General features: G+C 38.7%; 2 protein-coding genes across 5 annotated transcripts in view; both read right to left on the bottom strand.

The window, feature by feature from the left end:
* The window catches only part of LOC127956263 (uncharacterized), a 142,401-nt gene that overhangs the window by 57,114 nt on the left and 66,049 nt on the right, over window positions 1–19,238 (bottom strand). The window lies entirely within an intron of this gene.
* On the bottom strand, window positions 5,801–11,228 carry LOC127956518 (uncharacterized). Its single transcript, XM_052554531.1, has 6 exons — window positions 11,093–11,228; window positions 10,645–10,974; window positions 10,234–10,542; window positions 10,076–10,120; window positions 6,091–6,171; window positions 5,801–6,002 (listed from the first exon to the last, which is right to left on the bottom strand). Exons 1-6 carry the CDS (start codon window positions 11,151–11,153, stop codon window positions 5,950–5,952), a joined length of 879 nt encoding a protein of 292 aa, XP_052410491.1. The 5' UTR covers window positions 11,154–11,228; the 3' UTR covers window positions 5,801–5,949.

The following is a 19,238-nucleotide window of genomic DNA, read 5'->3' as shown; positions in this document are numbered from 1 at the left end:
AAATTGAGTAATTTCTTTCTTTATGGTCTTGCTTCACTCTACGCAAACATGGCGGCGCGCAGTAGCGCAGCGGCTTCTCGAGCTCCTGGTTTAACTAGTATTTTGGCGGCTCCACTGGCTACTGAGTGTATGTGTGCAAGGAACAAAATGGATCTAGTATAGTCTCTCTCCAAAACAAGTACCCGGATGCATTTTATGTGATTGCTGGAGATTTTAACCATGTAAAAAGAGCCAAGGCTGATTATGCTCTCAAGATACAGGGTCATTTTTCTACCACAGACATTGATACACAAACTGGAAATTTTAGGACTGAGTAACTCATTGTGCAACTGGGTACTGGACTTTTTAACAAACAGAAAACAGTCTGTAAAAATCCATAATAAATTTTCTTCCACCATTGTTCTTCACACCGGCTCACCACAGGGATGTGTCCTGAGCCCAATGTTGTACACACTGCTGACATATGATTGTTCAGCCAGACACCCGAGTAATCATGTTGTCAAGTTTGCAGATGATACTGTGGTGATGGGACTCATTTCCCAAAATGACGAGTCAGCCTATAGATCAGAGGTGGAACAAATGGTGGCCTGGTGCAAGGATAATAACCTATGCATTAACGTGGAAAAGACTAAAGAAATTATTGTGGACTTTAGAAAAACCAACAGGAGGCACCCCCCTCCCATTTGTATTGAGGGAGCTGAGGTGAAAGTTGTCTCCAGCTACAAATATCTAGGAGTACATATTAACGATGACTTAAAGTGGAAATCCAACTGTAATAGTCTGGTAAAAAAGGCTCATCAAAGGCTGTATTTTCTGAGGAGGCTTAAAAAGGCTGGCTTGGGAACTACAGTTCTCACATCTTTTTATAGGTGTGTGGTGGAGAGCATCCTAACATCTTGTATTACAGTGTGGTATGGAAACTGCTCTGTAACAGAGAGGAAGGCCCTACAGCGTGTGGTTAAGACGGCAGAGAAAGTCATAGGTTGTAGTCTCCCTGCAATTGAAGATATATACATCAACAGATGCAAGACTAGGGCTGCAAGTATCATGAAAGACTTCTCTCACCCTGCCAATAGACTATTTGACCCTCTTCCTTCAGGCAGGAGGCTGCGCAGCATCAGAGCTAGGACATCAAGGTTAAAAAACAGTTTCTATCCAGAAGCCGTGAGACTTTTTAATATTGACAACTACAGAATTGATGAACTTAACTTGCTGTCCTAAATTAGATTGCACTAACTTTATTACTATGCTGCTAATTTTTAAGGGTTTTTAGTGTGAGGAGAGACTGTACCCATATATTAATATGGGCTTGTATTATTTGATATTTTATCTATTGTATTTATTGATGAGTAGTTAGTTATTTATTGTGAATGGTTTTAACCGGGCCTCAGTGTCTAATTTCATTCCAGCTCATGTATATGCTTTGGAATCACAATAAAATCCTTTACCTTTACCTTTGCTGATCTGGCTCATTTTCTATTTTGGGGGGGGGAATAATTTTCCTCTGCTGGTTCTGGCTAAGCATGCACTGGAGTCTAGCCTAAAGAAAGCTTATGTATCCTTGTATATTCTCTGAAATCGCTGCTATAACCCTAATTCTACATCTATCAATTAACATAAACTGATGGCTTCTGGTGGCTTAGTGGTTAGAGATTTTGACTCCTAACCCTAGGGTTGTGGGTTCGAATCTCGGCCAGGCAATACCACGACTGATGTGCCCTTGAGCAAGGCACTGAACCCCCAACTGCTCTATTTATACTACTTACTGCAAATAGTGGCAATTATCTGTACATCAGTATTGTTGCACATTATAAAACAGTATGCAATAGTAACTTATTGAGTCTAATATAATGGTACAATAAAAAGCCCTTGTTACACCTACCCTTAACTTTTTGATTATTTACTTCATTTTCTTTTAAAATAAATGCTTTTCTGATGTGATTTGAAATTTGAAAAGAGAGAAAAAAATTAGCCAAAAGGCGGATTCAAACCCGGGTCAATCACGTCATCTGCGCCACAGCAGCTAACTTTGCAGAGATTGTCTTTAGTAATTTTGTAAACACGTTTGGTGGGGAATATGTATATTTGTATTAATAAAAACAACTGATAAAATTAGCCACCCCATAAATATAGTATTATAAAACTTAGATGCAATAAATAGGTTTAATACGTTTAAATTTTATAATTTAAAAATGTACATTCCTCCAAAAACATCTACATTTCTGTCATTTCTTGTAAGAGTTAGGAGTATATAATTAGTTGTATTTATAGGGGTTATTATAGCACAATTATTTATTTATTTATTTGTACCTTTATTTATATATCGCTTTAAACAAAATACATTGCGTCAAAGCAACTGAACAACATTCATTAGGAAAACAGTGTGTCAATAATGCAAAATGATAGTTAAAGGCAGTTCATCATTGAATTCAGTGATGTCATCTCTGTTCAGTTAAATAGTGTCTGTGCATTTATTTGCAATCAAGTCAATGATATCACTGTAGATGAAGTGACCCCAACTAAGCAAGCCAGAGGCGACAGCGGCAAGGAACTGAAACTCCATCGGTGACAGAATGGAGAAAAAAACCTTGGGAGAAACCAGGCTCAGTTGGGGGGCCAGTTCTCCTCTGACCAGACGAAACCAGTAGTTCAATTCCAGACTGCAGCAAAGTCAGATTGTGCAGAAGAATCATCTGTATCCTGTGGTCTTGTCCTGGTGCTCCTCTGAGACAAGGTCTTTACAGGGGATCTGTATCTGGGGCTCTAGTTGTCCTGGTCTCCGCTGTCTTTCAGGGATGTAGAGGTCCTTTCTAGGTGCTGATCCACCATCTGGTCTGGATACGTACTGGATCCGGGTGACTGCAGTGACCCTCTGATCTGGATACAGACTGGATCTGGTGGCCACGGTGACCTCGGAACAAGAGAGAAACAGACTAATATTAGCGTAGATGCCATTCTTCTAATGATGTAGAAAGTACGGTGTTATGTGAAGTGTTTCCGGTTCCGGTTTACCTAATTAATGCAGTCTAAAAATCCTTTAACGGATTTGGATATTAAAAGCATATTAGTATGTTATGTGTATGCCAGGTTAAAAGAGATGGGTCTTTAATCTAGATTCATTTAAACTGCAAGAGTGTGTCTGCCTCCCGAACAAAGGCGCCAAATATGAAAAGGATCTGCCGCCCGCAGTTGATTTTGATATTCTAGGTATTATCAAATTGCCTGAGTTTTGAGAACGTAGCGGACGTAGAGGAGTATAATGTAAAAGGAGCTCATTCAAATACTGAGGTGCTAAACCATTCAGGACTTTATAAGTAATAAGCAATATTTTAAAATCTATACGATGTTTGATAGGGAGCCAGTGCAGTGTGGACAGGACCGGGCTAATATGGTCATACTTCCTGGTTCTAGTAAGAACTCTTGCTGCTGCATTTTGGACTAGCTGTAGTTTGTTTACCAAGCGTGCAGAACAACCACACTGTAAAAAATTTCTTGTTGTTTTTACAAAAACTTTTTGGCAGCTGTGGTTGCCAGAATAATTTTGTAAAAATACAGAAAACTGTAAACACATTTACGTCAAAAACTGTTAATTTTACAATATAAAGCTGTAATTTACAAACAAGAAAATGTGAATATAAACGAGTAAATTCAACAACACACAAAATTAAATCTGTTTTGTACCTTGAAAATACTGACAACCACCATAATAATAAAGATGGTACTGTATAAGAGAAAGCCACATGAAGTATCAAAGCTCATCACAAGTAGCTTCACCACAAGCAGAAGTATATATTAACATATAGAAGGTGCACATTTATGGAAACACAAAACACCATCATGGTAACACACGTGATACTTAAATAATGCAAAAAACTTTCATTAAGCAACAGAAGATGTAACATAAAGCTCAAATGTACATAACTGATAACAAGAACTATTTAAAAACATGATTATTTAAACAAAATACTTTCAAACGTGGAGTGTCACGCAGGGAATTCTGGGAATATCAGTTTACAGTTTTAGACTGTAAATTATACATTGATTTGTTCTTTTTTTACTTCTAAAAGCTGTATAATTAACATAATTTTACTGTAAATTTACATTAAATGCTTTGTTAGATCTTTTACAGTTTTTCCCTGTATATAGTACGGGAACTTACTGTTAACCTATTATCAGTTTTTTTCCGTAGCGTTTTTACAAAATTTTACAGTTAAAATTACACTTATTTTTTACAGTGCACCCAATAAAGCATTAAAATAATCTAACCTTGAAGTCATAAATGCATGGATTAACATTTCTGCATTTGACATTGAGAGCATAGGCCGTAATTTAGATATATTTTTGAGATGGAAAAATGCAGTTTTACAAATGCTAGAAACGTGGCTTTCTAAGGAAAGATTGGGATCATGGAAGGAAGAAGGAATATAATTGTGAGGATACCACCTTTTCAAGTATCTTGGACAGAAAAGGGAGATTCGAGATTGGTCTATAATTAACTAGTTCTTTGGGGTCAAGTTGGTTTTTTTTTATAAGAGGCTTAATAACAGCCAGTTTGAAGGTTTTGGGGACATATCCTAATGACAATGAGGAATTAATAATAGTCAGAAGAGGACCTATGACTTCTGGAAGCACCTCTTTTAAGAGCTTAGATGGTATAGGGTCTAACATACATGTTGTTGGTTTAGATGATTTAACAAGTTTATACAATTCTTCCTCTCCTATAGTAGAGAATGAGTGGAACTGTTCCTCAGGGGTCTATAGTGCACTGTCTGATGTGATACTGTAGCTGACGGCTGAATGGTTGCAATTTTATCTCTAATAGTATCGATTTTAGAAGTAAAGTAGTTCATAAAGTCATTACTGCTGTGGTGTTGGGAAATGTCAACACTTGTTGAGGCTTAATTTTTCGTTAATTTAGCCACTGTATTGAATAAATACCTGGGGTTATGTTTGTTTTCTTCTGAAAGAGAAGAAAAGTAATCAGATCTAGCAGTTTTTAAGGATTTTCTGTAGGATATGTTACTTTCCCGCCAAGCAATATGAAATACCTCTAGTTTTGTTTTCCTCCAGCTGCGCTCCATTTTTCGGGCTGCTCTCTTTAGGGTGCGAGTATGCTCATTATACCATGGTGCCAAACTGTTTTCTTTAACCTTCCTTAAGCGTAAAGGAGCAACTGTATTTAAAGTGCTAGAAAAGAGAGAGTCCATAGTTTCTGTTACATCATCAAGTTGTTCTGAGGTTTTGGATATGCTAAGGAATTTCTGTTTAGCCCAAGCAACCGTGAAAAATATTTGTTCCCCTTGCTTGGAGTGGTCCACTGATGAATGTCTGAACTTTGAAGTTCTTCTAGAAAGACTTAAATGTCACGTCACATATTACAATTAGACCTAGCTAATCGGCACTCAACACGAAGAGTATAAAAGCCCTCTACTCACCCTTCATTGTCTTTGCAGATTCTGCCGCAAAGTTTCCCTCCATTCTCCCCACCACCACCAGGTTGGCCCAGTCCATGTGGGGGTATGCTCCGCCCTGCCTTCATCTTCAGCAGGATTAGCTGGAATCTACAATGCCTGATTCAAGCTACAGATGGGGCCTACGCTAAAATAATTATGTTCTTTGTATTGGTTTTGTAAGGGTTTTCATATGTAAAAACCCTACTTTGACACTTTTAGACTGTGAAAAAGACTTAAATATGTATTCAGCAATATTTGAAGAGCACATTGTGAATGTATATTTGTGCAAGCCTGACATAAAAACATGTTGCAGCATGATGTAGGTGGAAAGACAATCATTCATAACATTTTATTTATATTATTTAATTATATTTTATGTATTCAGTACAGTATGGAACACTGGAAAATATCCTTAAAAACTGTATGCAAATATCCATAATGTTCATAGAGATGATTATAAATCTTAAATATGTCCTGTTATTTGTAGAATATTTTATTATATTATTGTATTAATCTCTATTTCCTCTGTCTGCTGCAAGTCCTTCTTTCCTGCAAAATAATTGAACCCAAAAGCATTTGCTCAGCTTTCATGAGTGCAGATTGTTCCAGAATAATGTGAATCCTCTGAATAACTCACCAGCTCTTCTTGCACAGATGATCTGAAGAAGAATCACAGTAGGAGCAGCAAACACTGCAGTCTTAAGAATGGTCAAAATCTCTACAGGAAAGATGGACAGATGAACAGAATCAATACTCTGTGAATGAAATCAAAGGTGTAAAATGATGATCAGTTCTTCAGACTGACTATTTCAGCATTAATGAACTGTGGTTCCTCTGAACAATGATCCAGCAGAATGTCTCAGGTTAGGCATGTAACCATGGTTCCTGGTTCCATGGTTCCGTCTTCTAGAGGGTGCTTTGGGAACACTGTCAGCATAACTGGTGGCTGAAGCATGAATGAAATAACGACAATGACATTGGCAGGCGGAAGCCTATGACATATATATGACATGGCAACTGTGAATATAAAAGGTCACTTGTAAAACACATCATCCTCTTTTTTTTGTCTGAGAAGACACGGGCATGATACCAAAGCATGGCAAAGAGACGCAGCATCTCGTTCTCTATTCTCAGGGAACCATGGTTACATGCGTAACCTGAGGCATTCCCTTTCGAAAGGGAACCCCACAGTGCTTCCTCTAGAGGGCGCTTTGGGAATTGTATACCAAAGTCGCCATGTTGAGGGATAAGTGCCTAGGTAACTGTTTCCCCAAGGCAGGACTTGAGGAACAGCATCCCTACCAGCGAAACTGCTTGGCTTTATGGCAGGCTCAAGCTCCAAATATCATAGACCAACTCGCCTGCCAAAGTCTGGAGCTCGCAAAAACTCCAAAGTCTCAAAGAGTGGAGGTCTCGGCATAATGACTCTCTAAAACGAGAGGAGACCTAGCTACAAATAAAAGAGCCTGCACTCCTACTGCCTCAGTGGAGCTCTGCGGAGCGAAGGCTTCACCAGAAAAGCCTCTTTACAAGAGGAAGCCTAACAACACTCAGCCCATATTGTGGTTTATCAAGGTGGCCTCAAGAGGCCGAACACTTGATTACGCTATCTAACTAGCTCTGATGAACAGATGCCTAAGCAGAATGACTCTCTCAAGTGAGAGGAGGCCAAACCGACTCAACATAAAGGCTGTCTATCAAGGTTGCCCACACTTGACTACACTGCCTAACTGAAGCTCTGATGAGCGAAGGCCTCAGCAGAATGACTCTCTTAAGCGAGAGGATGCCAGACCTACTCAACATAAAGACAGTCTATCAAGCCAGCCCCACAGAGGTCCGAACACTTGATTCAAAGTTTAGATTGAGCTCAGGTGAGAGGAGGCCAAACCTACTCAAAGTGAAGTGAGTGACGTGACATACAGCCAAGTATGTCTCTGCTCATGCTCTGCTTTTAACCCATCCAAAGTGCGCACACACAGAGCAGCCATTTATGCTGCGGCGCCCGGGGAGCAGTTTGGGGTTTGGTGCCTTGCTCAAGGACACCTAAGTCGTGGTATTGAAGGTGGAGAGAGAACTGTACATGCACTACCCCCACCCACAATTCCTGTCGGCCCGAGACTCATTACTCATAAAAACATGTTGCAGCATGATTTAGGTGGAAAGACAATCATTCATAATATTTTATTTATATTATTTATATTATATTTTATGTATTCAGTACCTTATGGAACACTGGAAAATATCCTTCAAAACTGTATGCAAATATCCATAAAATTAACTCAGACCACCGCCCATGACGTAGCTCTGAAGAGTGAAGGGTTCAGATGGATGACTCTCTAAAATGATAGGAGCCTAACAACACCCAACCTCGTTGAGGAGCTCTTAAGAGTAGAGGTCTCAACATAACGTCTCTCTAAAATGAGAGGAGACCTGACTACTTTACGCTAGACACCGTAGTGAGGCTCACAATAGAGCCTTCATACTAATAGTTCTGTCTAAGCAGCTCCACAGAGAGCACCAGGAACTGTGATCTCAGCCTAGCAATCCTCCAGGACAGCTGATCATGAGATCACAGAGAGCCTCACAACTTGGGCTGAGAGAATGAGGAGGCTCAGAGGAGGCTCAAACAAGAGCCTAACAACTCAAAAAACTTGCCTTGTTTACACCAGGTTAGGAGCCTCCTTCACCAACAACAGATGGACTAGTCACCTGGGTGGAGCACACGATTGTGAGTTTGGAGCACCAGGTTGTGAGCACGTCTTCCTATTGTTTGCTTTGTGCAAGTGTGGTTGAGAGCACACTTTCTTTCTGCTAGTTTGCCACCCCTATTTAAGCTTTAGCCTTGTAGTTATTTTGGTAATTAATTTGTTTGTTAAATAATATATTTTGGCGTAGTCATTATTATGTTGTTGATGATTTATTGGAAATAATATTTGTTCTTACAATATTGAGAGAGTTGACAGCTATTCTAGACCTTCATTAGTAAAGTAAGTGAAAGTCATGACATTTGCCAAATATAAATATGATAAAAATATGGTAGCCTATACTCGGAATTGGTGCTCTGCATTTAACCCATCCAAGTGCACACACACACAGCAGTGAGAAGTGAACACACCGTGAACACACACACACACACACACACTATGAACACACACCTGGAGCAGTGAACACACACACACACACACACACACACACTATGAACACACACACACACTATGAACACACACACACACACACACACTATGAACACACACACACACACACACACACACACACTATGAACACACACCCGGAGCAGTGAACACACACACACACACACACTATGAACACACACCCGGAGCAGTGAACACACACACACACACACACACACACACACTATGAACACACACCCGGAGCAGTGAACACACACACACACACACACACTGTGAACACACACCCGGAGCAGTGAACAAACACACACACTGTGAACACACATCTGGAGCAGTGAACACACACACACACACACACACACACACACTATGAACACACACCTGGAGCAGTGGGCAGCTATAGATCCAGCGCCCGGGGAGTAACTGGTGGTTCAGTGTCTTGCTCAAGGACACTTCAGTCATGAGTATTGAGGGAGGAAGAGAGCGCTGTTCATTCACTCCCTCACCTACAACTCCTCTACAACTCCTGCCAGCACTGAGACTCAAACCGACGACCTTCGGGTAATTACTACAAGTCTCTAACTATCAGGCCACGGCTGCCCCCCGAGTAGTGTATTAATGATAGCAGGTGTAGTGTTTTCAGAGCGGAGATCTCACTGTAGAGGTTTGGAAACATGTTTGTGCTGTGTGTGGGACTCAGTCGAGCAGAAATCATATCTGAACACAGATGAGACTGATGATGAACTCTCACACATTCAGATGACAGATCCTGATATACAGTTCAAACATTTAGTGTTCAGGATCATGTTCACATATGTACGTGTGTGTGTGTGTGTGTGTGTGTGTGTGACAAACTCCTGTGTTCCACTGCACTCTGAACAAGCAGAACACACACGAGACTAGAGTGGAGTTTTACATTCTTCACATCTCTGTGTGTGTGTGTGGCTAATTACTTTATGTTACTTTATGTGGCTAAATACCATTATTAGAAGAGTTAAAATAGTTTTGAAAGAAGTGTTTGCTTTTGCATGTTGTGAGTATGTTTTGTGTGTAGAGTTTAGAGAAATGGAGCCATAGTTTCAAAAACAGTGTGTAAAATTTAGCAGATATACAGATGTACTTTTCTGGAAACATTTAAAAAATGCTGTAGTGTGTTTGCGCATTGACTATGAACACAAACGTCTTTACTTTACTTTTACCGTAGTATTTTGTTAGTTGGCTCCTGACAAAATCTCACTGTAGGCACAAAATCAAATTGTCTGACAGCATCAGTGTGTTAATGTCTCTCACACTCTTTTGAGCTCGGAATGAACCAGCAAATAAACTCTTTCTCAAACTGTTAGTGATTCCCTGTACTCCATCTCTTAATGTCTTCAGAGAGGAATTCATTATATCTAGAGACTGATTTAAGAAGAAAACAGTATCTGAGAGACGCTGTAAAGCACTGGTGTGATGAAGACAGTGATGATGTACCTTTAATTACGTGTGTGTTCACTGCTGTTGTTGAATCAGCTCCAGCTGTGAGAGATCAATATTAGTTCAGCTGAGATTATGACAATCACACAAGATAACTTTAGCATTAGTATTCTGTTAGCACATCTAACAGACTGATTGATGAGATGTTTTCTCACCTGAACTCTTGACAGTGTATGTGACTGAGGTCTTGACTTGATCTCTCTGAGTAACTTCACATCTCCACTCTCTGTTGTGATCTTCATTCAGGAGTGTTTTATTCAGAGAGATGATACAGGGATCTGATGAGGATGATATCTGATATCTGGAGTCTGATATATTCAGTTTAACACCAGCCTGATTCACCCAGAACAGATCAATTCTCTCAGAACGGATCCAATATTCACAAGAGACTTGAGGATATGAATACAGCCGACAGAAGAGAGTCACAGAGAGACCTGAACTGATCTCAGTGTGTGAGGATGAGACTGAAACACAGAATAACACACACATCACACACTCTTCTATCATCAGGAGAGATTAAATCAAGAATTTACCCTTTTTAAATTGAGCACATAATCATAAATTACCATGAAGAACATGCAGATAAACACCAGCATCAGGTCTTAGTCGTGGTCCACCCTCACCAGTCCATTGTTGACAGATGTACGATCCATGATCTTCTGTTGAGATGTTCCTGATGTTCAGAGAGCAGTCAGACCCCAGACTCAGTCTCTCATGTCTCTCTGTGTCTTTCTTCTTTATCCCTAAAGCAATTAGTTCAACTGCTGCTGAATATCTGAATCTGTTATTATAATTCCATACAGTTGAGTTACAGCCAGGAACAGCATTATTACAGGGAAGAGTGACGTTTCCACCAGAACTGATGAACACATGAGTCTCATCCACTCCACTGACACCTGAAACACAAGAACATCTGATCATTATGTTATAAATTAATAAATGAAATGTTATTGTATACAGATGTAGACTGAACTCTTTGACAGGAGTTTAAAGAGCGTGTAGAAGTGTGTTCACCTGTGAGAAGTGAAGAGAGAAAGATCAGTCCCAGCAGACACAGATGATTATTATCAGACATTCTCTCTGTCTCTCAGTCTTTCTCTTCAGTATATGATCTCAACTCTTTCTTTAAACACTATCAGCTCTTCCTGTGTTTGGTCACTTCCTCTGAATTACAGATTGAGTCATATTCTGATGGAGCTGTATTTAGAGACACAATGCCAGTTATAATGAAGCGCTGCTTCACATTTATCTGTAAATATTGAAGAAATATTTTATTTATCCTATAGAAGACATTTGTATATGTTTTTATTTTGTACTTTTTTACTCTACCCATAAGCTCTGACCTGTGGAAACACAAGACTCAGAGACGATGATGATTTGTTGTGAAACATGTTCTTCAGTGTGAGATCTGTGTATTGTTAACCACACAGACTCAGACCACATCTACATCACTGTTGTTTCACTTCTTTCTTTCAGCAGTTCCTCTTCATGATGTTACTTTTTAGAAACAAAGTCATCAGAGTTATTAACAATTAAACTGCTCTGATAATGAAAAGATATTCACTATCAATGAGTTCCTTTCTTCAGTCAGAACGAGATATGATGGATGCGTGCAAATAAATAATATTATTAAAATTATATTTCATCTGCTACAGCAATGTAAACTTTTATAAACATCTGTTTGGTCGCTAACCTTTTAATTCATCATTATGCAGAAAATATGAGAGTTTATTAAGGTAAAACAGTAGCTAAATTCAAGAGCTTGTTGATCTGAATGTGAGAACTTGTCATGATAACATTCGTATTTATAAGTTGAAATTTACACTCACAGCTCTGACGTGAACAGCTGAATCTTTCAATTTGCACACAGACAATGATAAAAACATCTGTGTTCTGAATTGGAAGTTGTAGATTAATAGTCACAAATGTGTAAAATTACATTTACACAAACAAAATGACAGACACAAATGTTTACGCCATATTTACTTTTGCACTTCACTTCAGTTTCGCTGCACAACGTCAAATTATAAACACATAATATGCATTGATTGAGTGGGGTCACTTCATCTACAGCGATATCATTGACTTGATTGCAAATAAATGCACAGACACTATTTCAACTGAACAGAGATGACATCACTGAATTCAATGATGAACTGCCTTTAACTATCATTTTGCATTATTGACACACTGTTTTCCTAATGAATGTTGTTCAGTGCTTTGACGCAATGTATTTTGTCTAAAGTGCAATATAAATAAAGGTGATTGATTGATTGTGCATGTAAATCTACGCTGACTAAGCTTAACAATCTTATTCTGGGGAATGAAACAGCATTATGTTCTCATACTCCTCCTGAACAGTCAAATGTGATCAAACACCTTAAATGTAACTTTTAACCAATAAAATACCTGCACTACATGTTAGCTCAGTCCTGTTTAGTTCATCTGAAGAGATTGTGGGACTAAATAATATGAGCAATAATTATGGTCCATGAATGACCATTTAAAATATAACATTTTCTGATATGCTTATTATTTATATATCAATAAGTGTAGTATTTAGGGTTAATATATATATATATATATATATATATATATATATATATATATATATATATATATATATATATATATATATATGTATATGTATATATATATATATATATATATATATGTATATATATTTATATATATATATATATATATATATATATATATATATATATATATATATATATATATATATATATATATATACATATCTTTTTTTTTTTTTATTCTAGTGCAAAGAGGCAAATTAGAGGTATTTGGAGGCCAGAAAGATAATATTCATATGTAATACCATCGTTTAACCACTACATGGCCTTGCTGATGTTTAATAAATACATGTACTTAGCTCTACTCTAGTTGCTCAAAACAGTATTACTGGTCATAACTGCTTTTTTTTAGGTCTTGCTTTTTAATGTACATTAGACATTATCAAACACTCGATGTTTATAAGCTTTTTATTAAAGCTCATAACAATTTTCTTTTTAATGTTGCATTTAAAAATCATTACTGACCAGCAAATTAGGAATTTAACCCAGTGAAGAAGTTTAAATTATTTTTTACAAAACATAAAAGTAATAATAAAAACAGATATTGCAACTGTGATACAGTGAGATGCAGTGGGATATACCTGAATGACAAGATGAATCTAGTGTCTTAAAATCCTGTAAAAGCTAAGAGTAATCAGTGAAAATAGTTTGCAGTGTTTTTCAAATAACCGATACATGTGTATAAAACACAAATGTCTTTCTTGGAGGGTCACGGTGGCTGGCGTTGTTCATTGGTCAGGCATCGACCAATAAAATGTCTTAATTCGTACCAAAAACATCCATAAGCTCACATGGCAGTCAACTGATGGTAGGACCATCAACCAAATCGACCACATCATCATTAACGGTAAATGGCGCAGGTCACTGCAAGATGTTAGAGCCTACCGAGGTGCAGATGCCTATAGCGACCACTACCTAATTGCTGCCACCATTAAACTCAAGTTGAAGAAGTTAATCCCACAAGGCCATCGGCAGAAGAAACTGGACATTGCAAAACTCCAACATCCAAAGAAAATCAAGGAGTTTGTGTTGGAACTCAGAAACCGCTTCAGCACACTAGAGGCTTCCTGTTAAATAGAAGAAGAACCCAGCAAATGGAATGCTATCAAAACCATATATTCTGAAACAGCACAAAAAGTCCTGGGCTTCAAACAGAAAGGGGCCAAAGAATGGATATCCGCTAACACTTGGCTGAAAATCCAAGAGAGGAAAGAGCTGAAGGCAAAGATGCTGAACACCAAGTCCCAACGACTCCTCGAGAAAAAAAAGATGTCATATAAAAACAAGGACAGAGAGGTGAAGAGGAGTGCTAGAAATGACAAAAGGGTCTTTGTTGAACACCTGGCAAGTGAAGCTGAGAAAGCTGCAGCCTATGGAAATCTGGGCACAGTGTATAAAATCACAAAGCGACTCTGCGGAAGATGCACAAACCAAACTACCCATGTACTGGACAAGAATGGCAACATCTGTACATCAGAGAGTGAACAAGCAGCCAGATGGGTTCAACACTTCCAGGAAGTACTCAACCTCCCTGAGCCTGAACAACCAGCCAACATCACAACAACAGAGGATACCCTGGAAATAAACACCAACCCCCCTGACTCTGCTGAAGTTAAAGCTGCCATTCAAACTCTGAAAAGTGGCAAGGCATGTGGCATAGATGCTATTCATGCCGAGATGCTTAAGGTTGATATTCTAACATCAACAAGAGTGCTGACGGACCTATTCCAAAACATCTGGAGCAGTAACACCATCCCTGAAGATTGGTCCAAAGGCCTCATTGTCAAAATCCCCAAGAAAGGCAACATTAAGAACTGTGACAACTGGCGTGGAATTACTCTTCTGTCTATCCCAAGCAAGGTGTTCTGCAGAGTCCTTCTCAATCGCATGGAGACAGCCATTGACACCAGAATTAGACAGGAGCAAGCAGGCTTCAGGAAGGGAAGAGGATGTATGGACCAGATATTTGCTTTGCGTAACATCATAGAGCAGTGCTTGGAATGGAATACACCCCTCTACATCAACTTCGTGGACTTCAGGAAGGCCTTCAACAGTGTCCATTGACACACCCTCTGAAAGATACTGCAATCCTATGGAATACCATCAAAGATCATCTCAATCATAAAAACATTCCATGAACATTTTAAGTGTAGTGTCATTATGGGAAATCACCTCTCTGAGTGGTTTCCTGTGCAGTCCAGAGTGAGACAAGGGTGCATCATCTCCCCTATCCTCTTCCTGGTCGCCATAGACTGGATCACAACCAACACCATAGCAGACAGACGCAGAGGCATCCAGTGGACTCTGCTCTCCCAGCTGGAAGATCTTGACTTCGCTGATGATCATGCTCTCCTATCAACCAACCAGTACAACATGCAGGCTAAAACTGATAGGCTGAACAACTTTGCCAGACAAGTTGGGCTCAGTATTAACACCTCCAAAACACAAGTGATGTGTGTCAACTCCATTCCCACAGCACCCATCCTTGTTAATGAGGAACCACTTGAGTTTGTGGAAAATTTCACCTATCTGCGCAGTCTCATCAGTAATGACAGTGGGGCATCTAAATATATTAAAGCAAGGCTGGGAAAGGCTCAGTGTGCCTTCTCCCAACTTCGTTCTATATGGAGATCAAAACAATACAGCCTTAAAACGAAGATGATTCTATATAGCTGTAATGTAAAGTCTGTTCTGCTGTACGGTTCAGAGAGCTGGCCAGTTATCAAAACTGACATGAGGAGAATGGAAGTGTTCCATAATGGATGCCTCCGACCAATATGCCAGATTTTTTGGCCTAATAATATCTCCAACAATGAATTGTACAAGAAAACGGGAAGCTGGAGTATCACCAAGGAGATTACACTAAGACGCTTGAGATGGCTAGGACACGTGTTAAGGATGGAGCAGGACAGCATCACAAAAGTCGCCCTAAGATGGACACCACCTGGTAAAAGAAAACCAGGGAGACCCAAAACCACCTGGCGCAGAACTGTGACACAAGAGCTGGAAAAGATGAACCTTTCATGGGGAGAGGCCCAACATGCTGCCGGGGACCAAATACAATGGAGAGTGCTCATTGAAGCCTTATGTCCCATAGGGGATGAAGAGAAATGATGATGATGATGATGCGTACCAAAACCCCGCCCCCGGCTCTGCTCTCTCACATCTGCCTATACAAGTGCACAAGTGAGTTTTTCAACAGGAAAACTGCAACAGGAGCAGCAGAAGTCCGAGCTCTAGGATTTTAACTTTGAAAAAGTATATATATGCCGTAAACATTTGTGTATGCCATTTTGTTTGTGTAAATGTAATTTTACACATTTGTGACTATTAATCTACAACTTCCAATTCAGAACACAGATGTTTTTATCATTGTCTGTGTGCAAATTGAAAGATTCAGCTGTTCACGTCAGAGCTGTGAGTGTAAATTTCAACTTATAAATATGAATGTTATCATGAAAAGTTCTCACATTCAGATCAACAAGCTCTTGAATTTATACTGATTCACCTCTATAAGAGTTTTCCTCATAAAGACCCGCGGCTCACAGATCAACAAGCTTCTTCTTTTCTCTCCAGTACGGTAGGAAGTTAAACTAAATGAAATATGGAGGATGTGAACTGTGACTAGATGATTGACAGGACCGTTTATCAGTGAGAGGATGTGTGTAATTATGTGACAGAGCGGACTGTTACACACACAACTGTACGATGTTATAGCTTGTCCCAAAGCTTTCCGACTCTTCTAATATACACTCAAGTGTGTACTTCTTCTTCATCAAAAGAGTATATACTTTATATCTGTCTCCAGCTACCTAACTATTAATTTCTATTACATTCATAACTTTCCTGGAATATGATCTGATTTGATTCTGTCTTGTTTAGTACTTCATGCAGCAGGTGCTTTGACTAGTCGATCTCATTTACCCAATACTTCAAATATTAGCAATCTTCTATCTCAACATCTCATCAGCTCTCTTCCTCTCTTCTGGGACATTTATATCAGATTCCTCTAATTTCAGCTTTTGGCCAGTCATTCTGAATTTGTTCAGGTACTGTCCTTGGCAGCAGTATTTCTCCTTTCTTACTGTATGTCACAGTCCTGTATCCCTCTGTGTTTCTAATTACGTCTCTTTACCTGCACTTTCTGTGTTCAGTATTAATGACTATTTTCTCTTCTTCTGAACTATCTGTAAAACTTCTTCTTTCTCTCTGAAGCAGAAACTGTTGTCCTATAGGGTTCTGTCGTTCTTTCTCTTTTAATGGAACTTTGTTTACATTTACATCACTATTATACATTAACAAATATGATTTCAGAGGAAACTGCTCTTCTGAATTCATGAATATTCCTGTGAATGTTTATCAGCTGTCACACAATGTTCTTACCGTCCTGTCGTTAAGGTTAAATGAATTATTTTAACCCTTCGACTGATTCTAATTTGAACTCAGTATGTCATGAATGTCTCAGCTTCTAACTCAAAGTGTTTAATAGTACAGAACTCCCCTCTATTCACCTTATTTTCCATGGCAACAACGGTGCCGCTCATCTTACTTCCGGCTGAGGGACCGGATGTAACGTACCTAAGCTAGTGGCTAGATAACAGAACGCAGATATATCAAGTATTATATGCTCAGTTAGGGGCTGCATAACAATTGTATTAAAAAAAACAATTGCACCAACGATGTAGCGAACACATTGTGAAGCGGTCGGAGTGTTGTGCTGCACTTTACACCCACCACCTAAAGAAGAGAAGCACCTGAGGAAATGGATGACGGCGCTAAATTTGAAGCGCCCACCCAAGCGCTCTTATGTGTGTTCGTACCATTTCATGGACGGGAAGGTGACTGACGAACACCCTTACCCCGAGAAATACTCGACTACGATGTCCCGTTAAAGAGGTCACGCCGGGGATGAAAAGATTGTCAGATTCGGGTAAGCAAACCTTAACTAGCTATGTGTTTGCTCGCCTAACGTTAGATTTATGAAGTCCGTTCTATGAATACATTTATGATCAGTAACAGGTAGTTAACAAAGTACAACGAATGTTCCATGATGACCATTGTCCACCCATTTATTTAATATTTAGGGTAGTACAAGATATTATAGTACATTACAATAGCTCACATTATTCCTGCTACAGAGATTGCAGGTGATAGCAGGCCAGCTAGCTTCATTTCTCATTCAGAGACTGACCTACGTTTGAACACTACAGTTAAGAGTGTGTATACTGTTTTTTTCTCTAATGCATCTCTCTCTCTCTCTCTCTCTCTCTCTCTCACACACACACACACACACACAAACACACACACACACAGTTCTAAGTTCGGGTCACATAATATATTAATTCTCATGATATATTGCAAGTACTAATGTAAAAATGTTTAATTATTTCCACAGATGTATCAATGACCGTCAGTGATGCAGTGGACAACTGTGAGGGTGATCAGATCCACATGACCCTGATCTTGCTGAAAGTCACCAGAAGTTACCTGCTGTGATAGTTATTTTTTATGAACCTTTACAAAGTCACCAGAAGTTACCTGCTGTAATAGTTATGAACCTTTACAGTGTCACCTGACATTACCTGCTGTAAATAGTTTTTATTTATTCATCTTAATTTGATCTTTTTTTTTCATCTTTAATCTCTGATTTGAAGGAATAAGTCATGTCAAGTTTGCAAGTTAATTCCATCTTGGTTTATTACATATGGAAAATAAATGTTGAAATTTTATCGGATGGTCAGTAGGAGGTGTCTCTTGCTTCCTGAAAACAACAAACACTTATCAACAAAAAACACAAATGATTTTATACAACTTATATTAAATTATCCATGTTCTAAAAAACAAATCACAGTCTGTCTCTTGTTTAACACAACTGATTTAAAACAACTGATTTCATATAGTTACAGTCTTCACCCACATCATCTACATCCCACCCCAATCACCTAATATCCTATCCTTAACCTAATTATTCTCATTCCTGCTTATTTACAAAGCTGCAAGTATCTTGTGGAAAGCAGCAGGTCGCCTGCCTGAAACTCATCTGACACGAGGAAGCGTACACATAAAATAAAAGGTTTGTAGTCTAGTGTTACGTTCCACCCAGTCTAGGATAGGGGAAAGCAACATTAAAGAAAAAAAAAAAAGTAAACAACATAACTGTGATACAACAATTTATTTGATGTAACACAAACAAGGAAGTATTAAGTCTTCAGGAGTGGATGAAAATCCCAAAGAAAATACAATAAAAAAAATGCCTCTAACTATTGCGACCAAGTCTACACTTACCTTACAGAAATAAAAAATAAATAAACAACAATATAATTCCCTTACTCCCTCTCTAGTTTTAAACAGGAGAAAATGATTCAAAAATAATAAAAAGAGGGCACCCACTCCCTAGAACTTCCCGTTTTTGGATGTATATATTGAAATTAGAAGACACGTTTCCACAATTGGTATCAAAATAAATACAGAAAGAAATAAGTGTCTATATCAATGTAACAATGTTGACAAGTTAACAGCAAGGCAAATAATTAAATAGAAAGGTTTTAACACTGATTCACAAC

This window comes from Carassius gibelio, chromosome A3, assembly GCF_023724105.1.
Source record: "Carassius gibelio isolate Cgi1373 ecotype wild population from Czech Republic chromosome A3, carGib1.2-hapl.c, whole genome shotgun sequence".
Lineage (NCBI taxonomy): Eukaryota > Metazoa > Chordata > Actinopteri > Cypriniformes > Cyprinidae > Carassius > Carassius gibelio.
Note: the sequence above shows the minus strand (reverse complement) of the source record. Positions and strands in the feature narration are given on the sequence as shown.

Bases quoted from the DNA above. Each gene is read 5' to 3' on its own strand.
- LOC127956518 (XM_052554531.1), bottom strand. From the start codon at position 11,153: ATGTCTGATAATAATCATCTGTGTCTGCTGGGACTGATCTTTCTCTCT. The intron at 10,975-11,092 runs GTGAACACACTT...CTTGTGTTTCAG, and splicing joins TCTCTCTTCACTTCTCACAG to GTGTCAGTGGAGTGGATGAG. The intron at 10,121-10,233 runs GTGAGAAAACAT...GATCTCTCACAG, and splicing joins ATACACTGTCAAGAGTTCAG to CTGGAGCTGATTCAACAACA.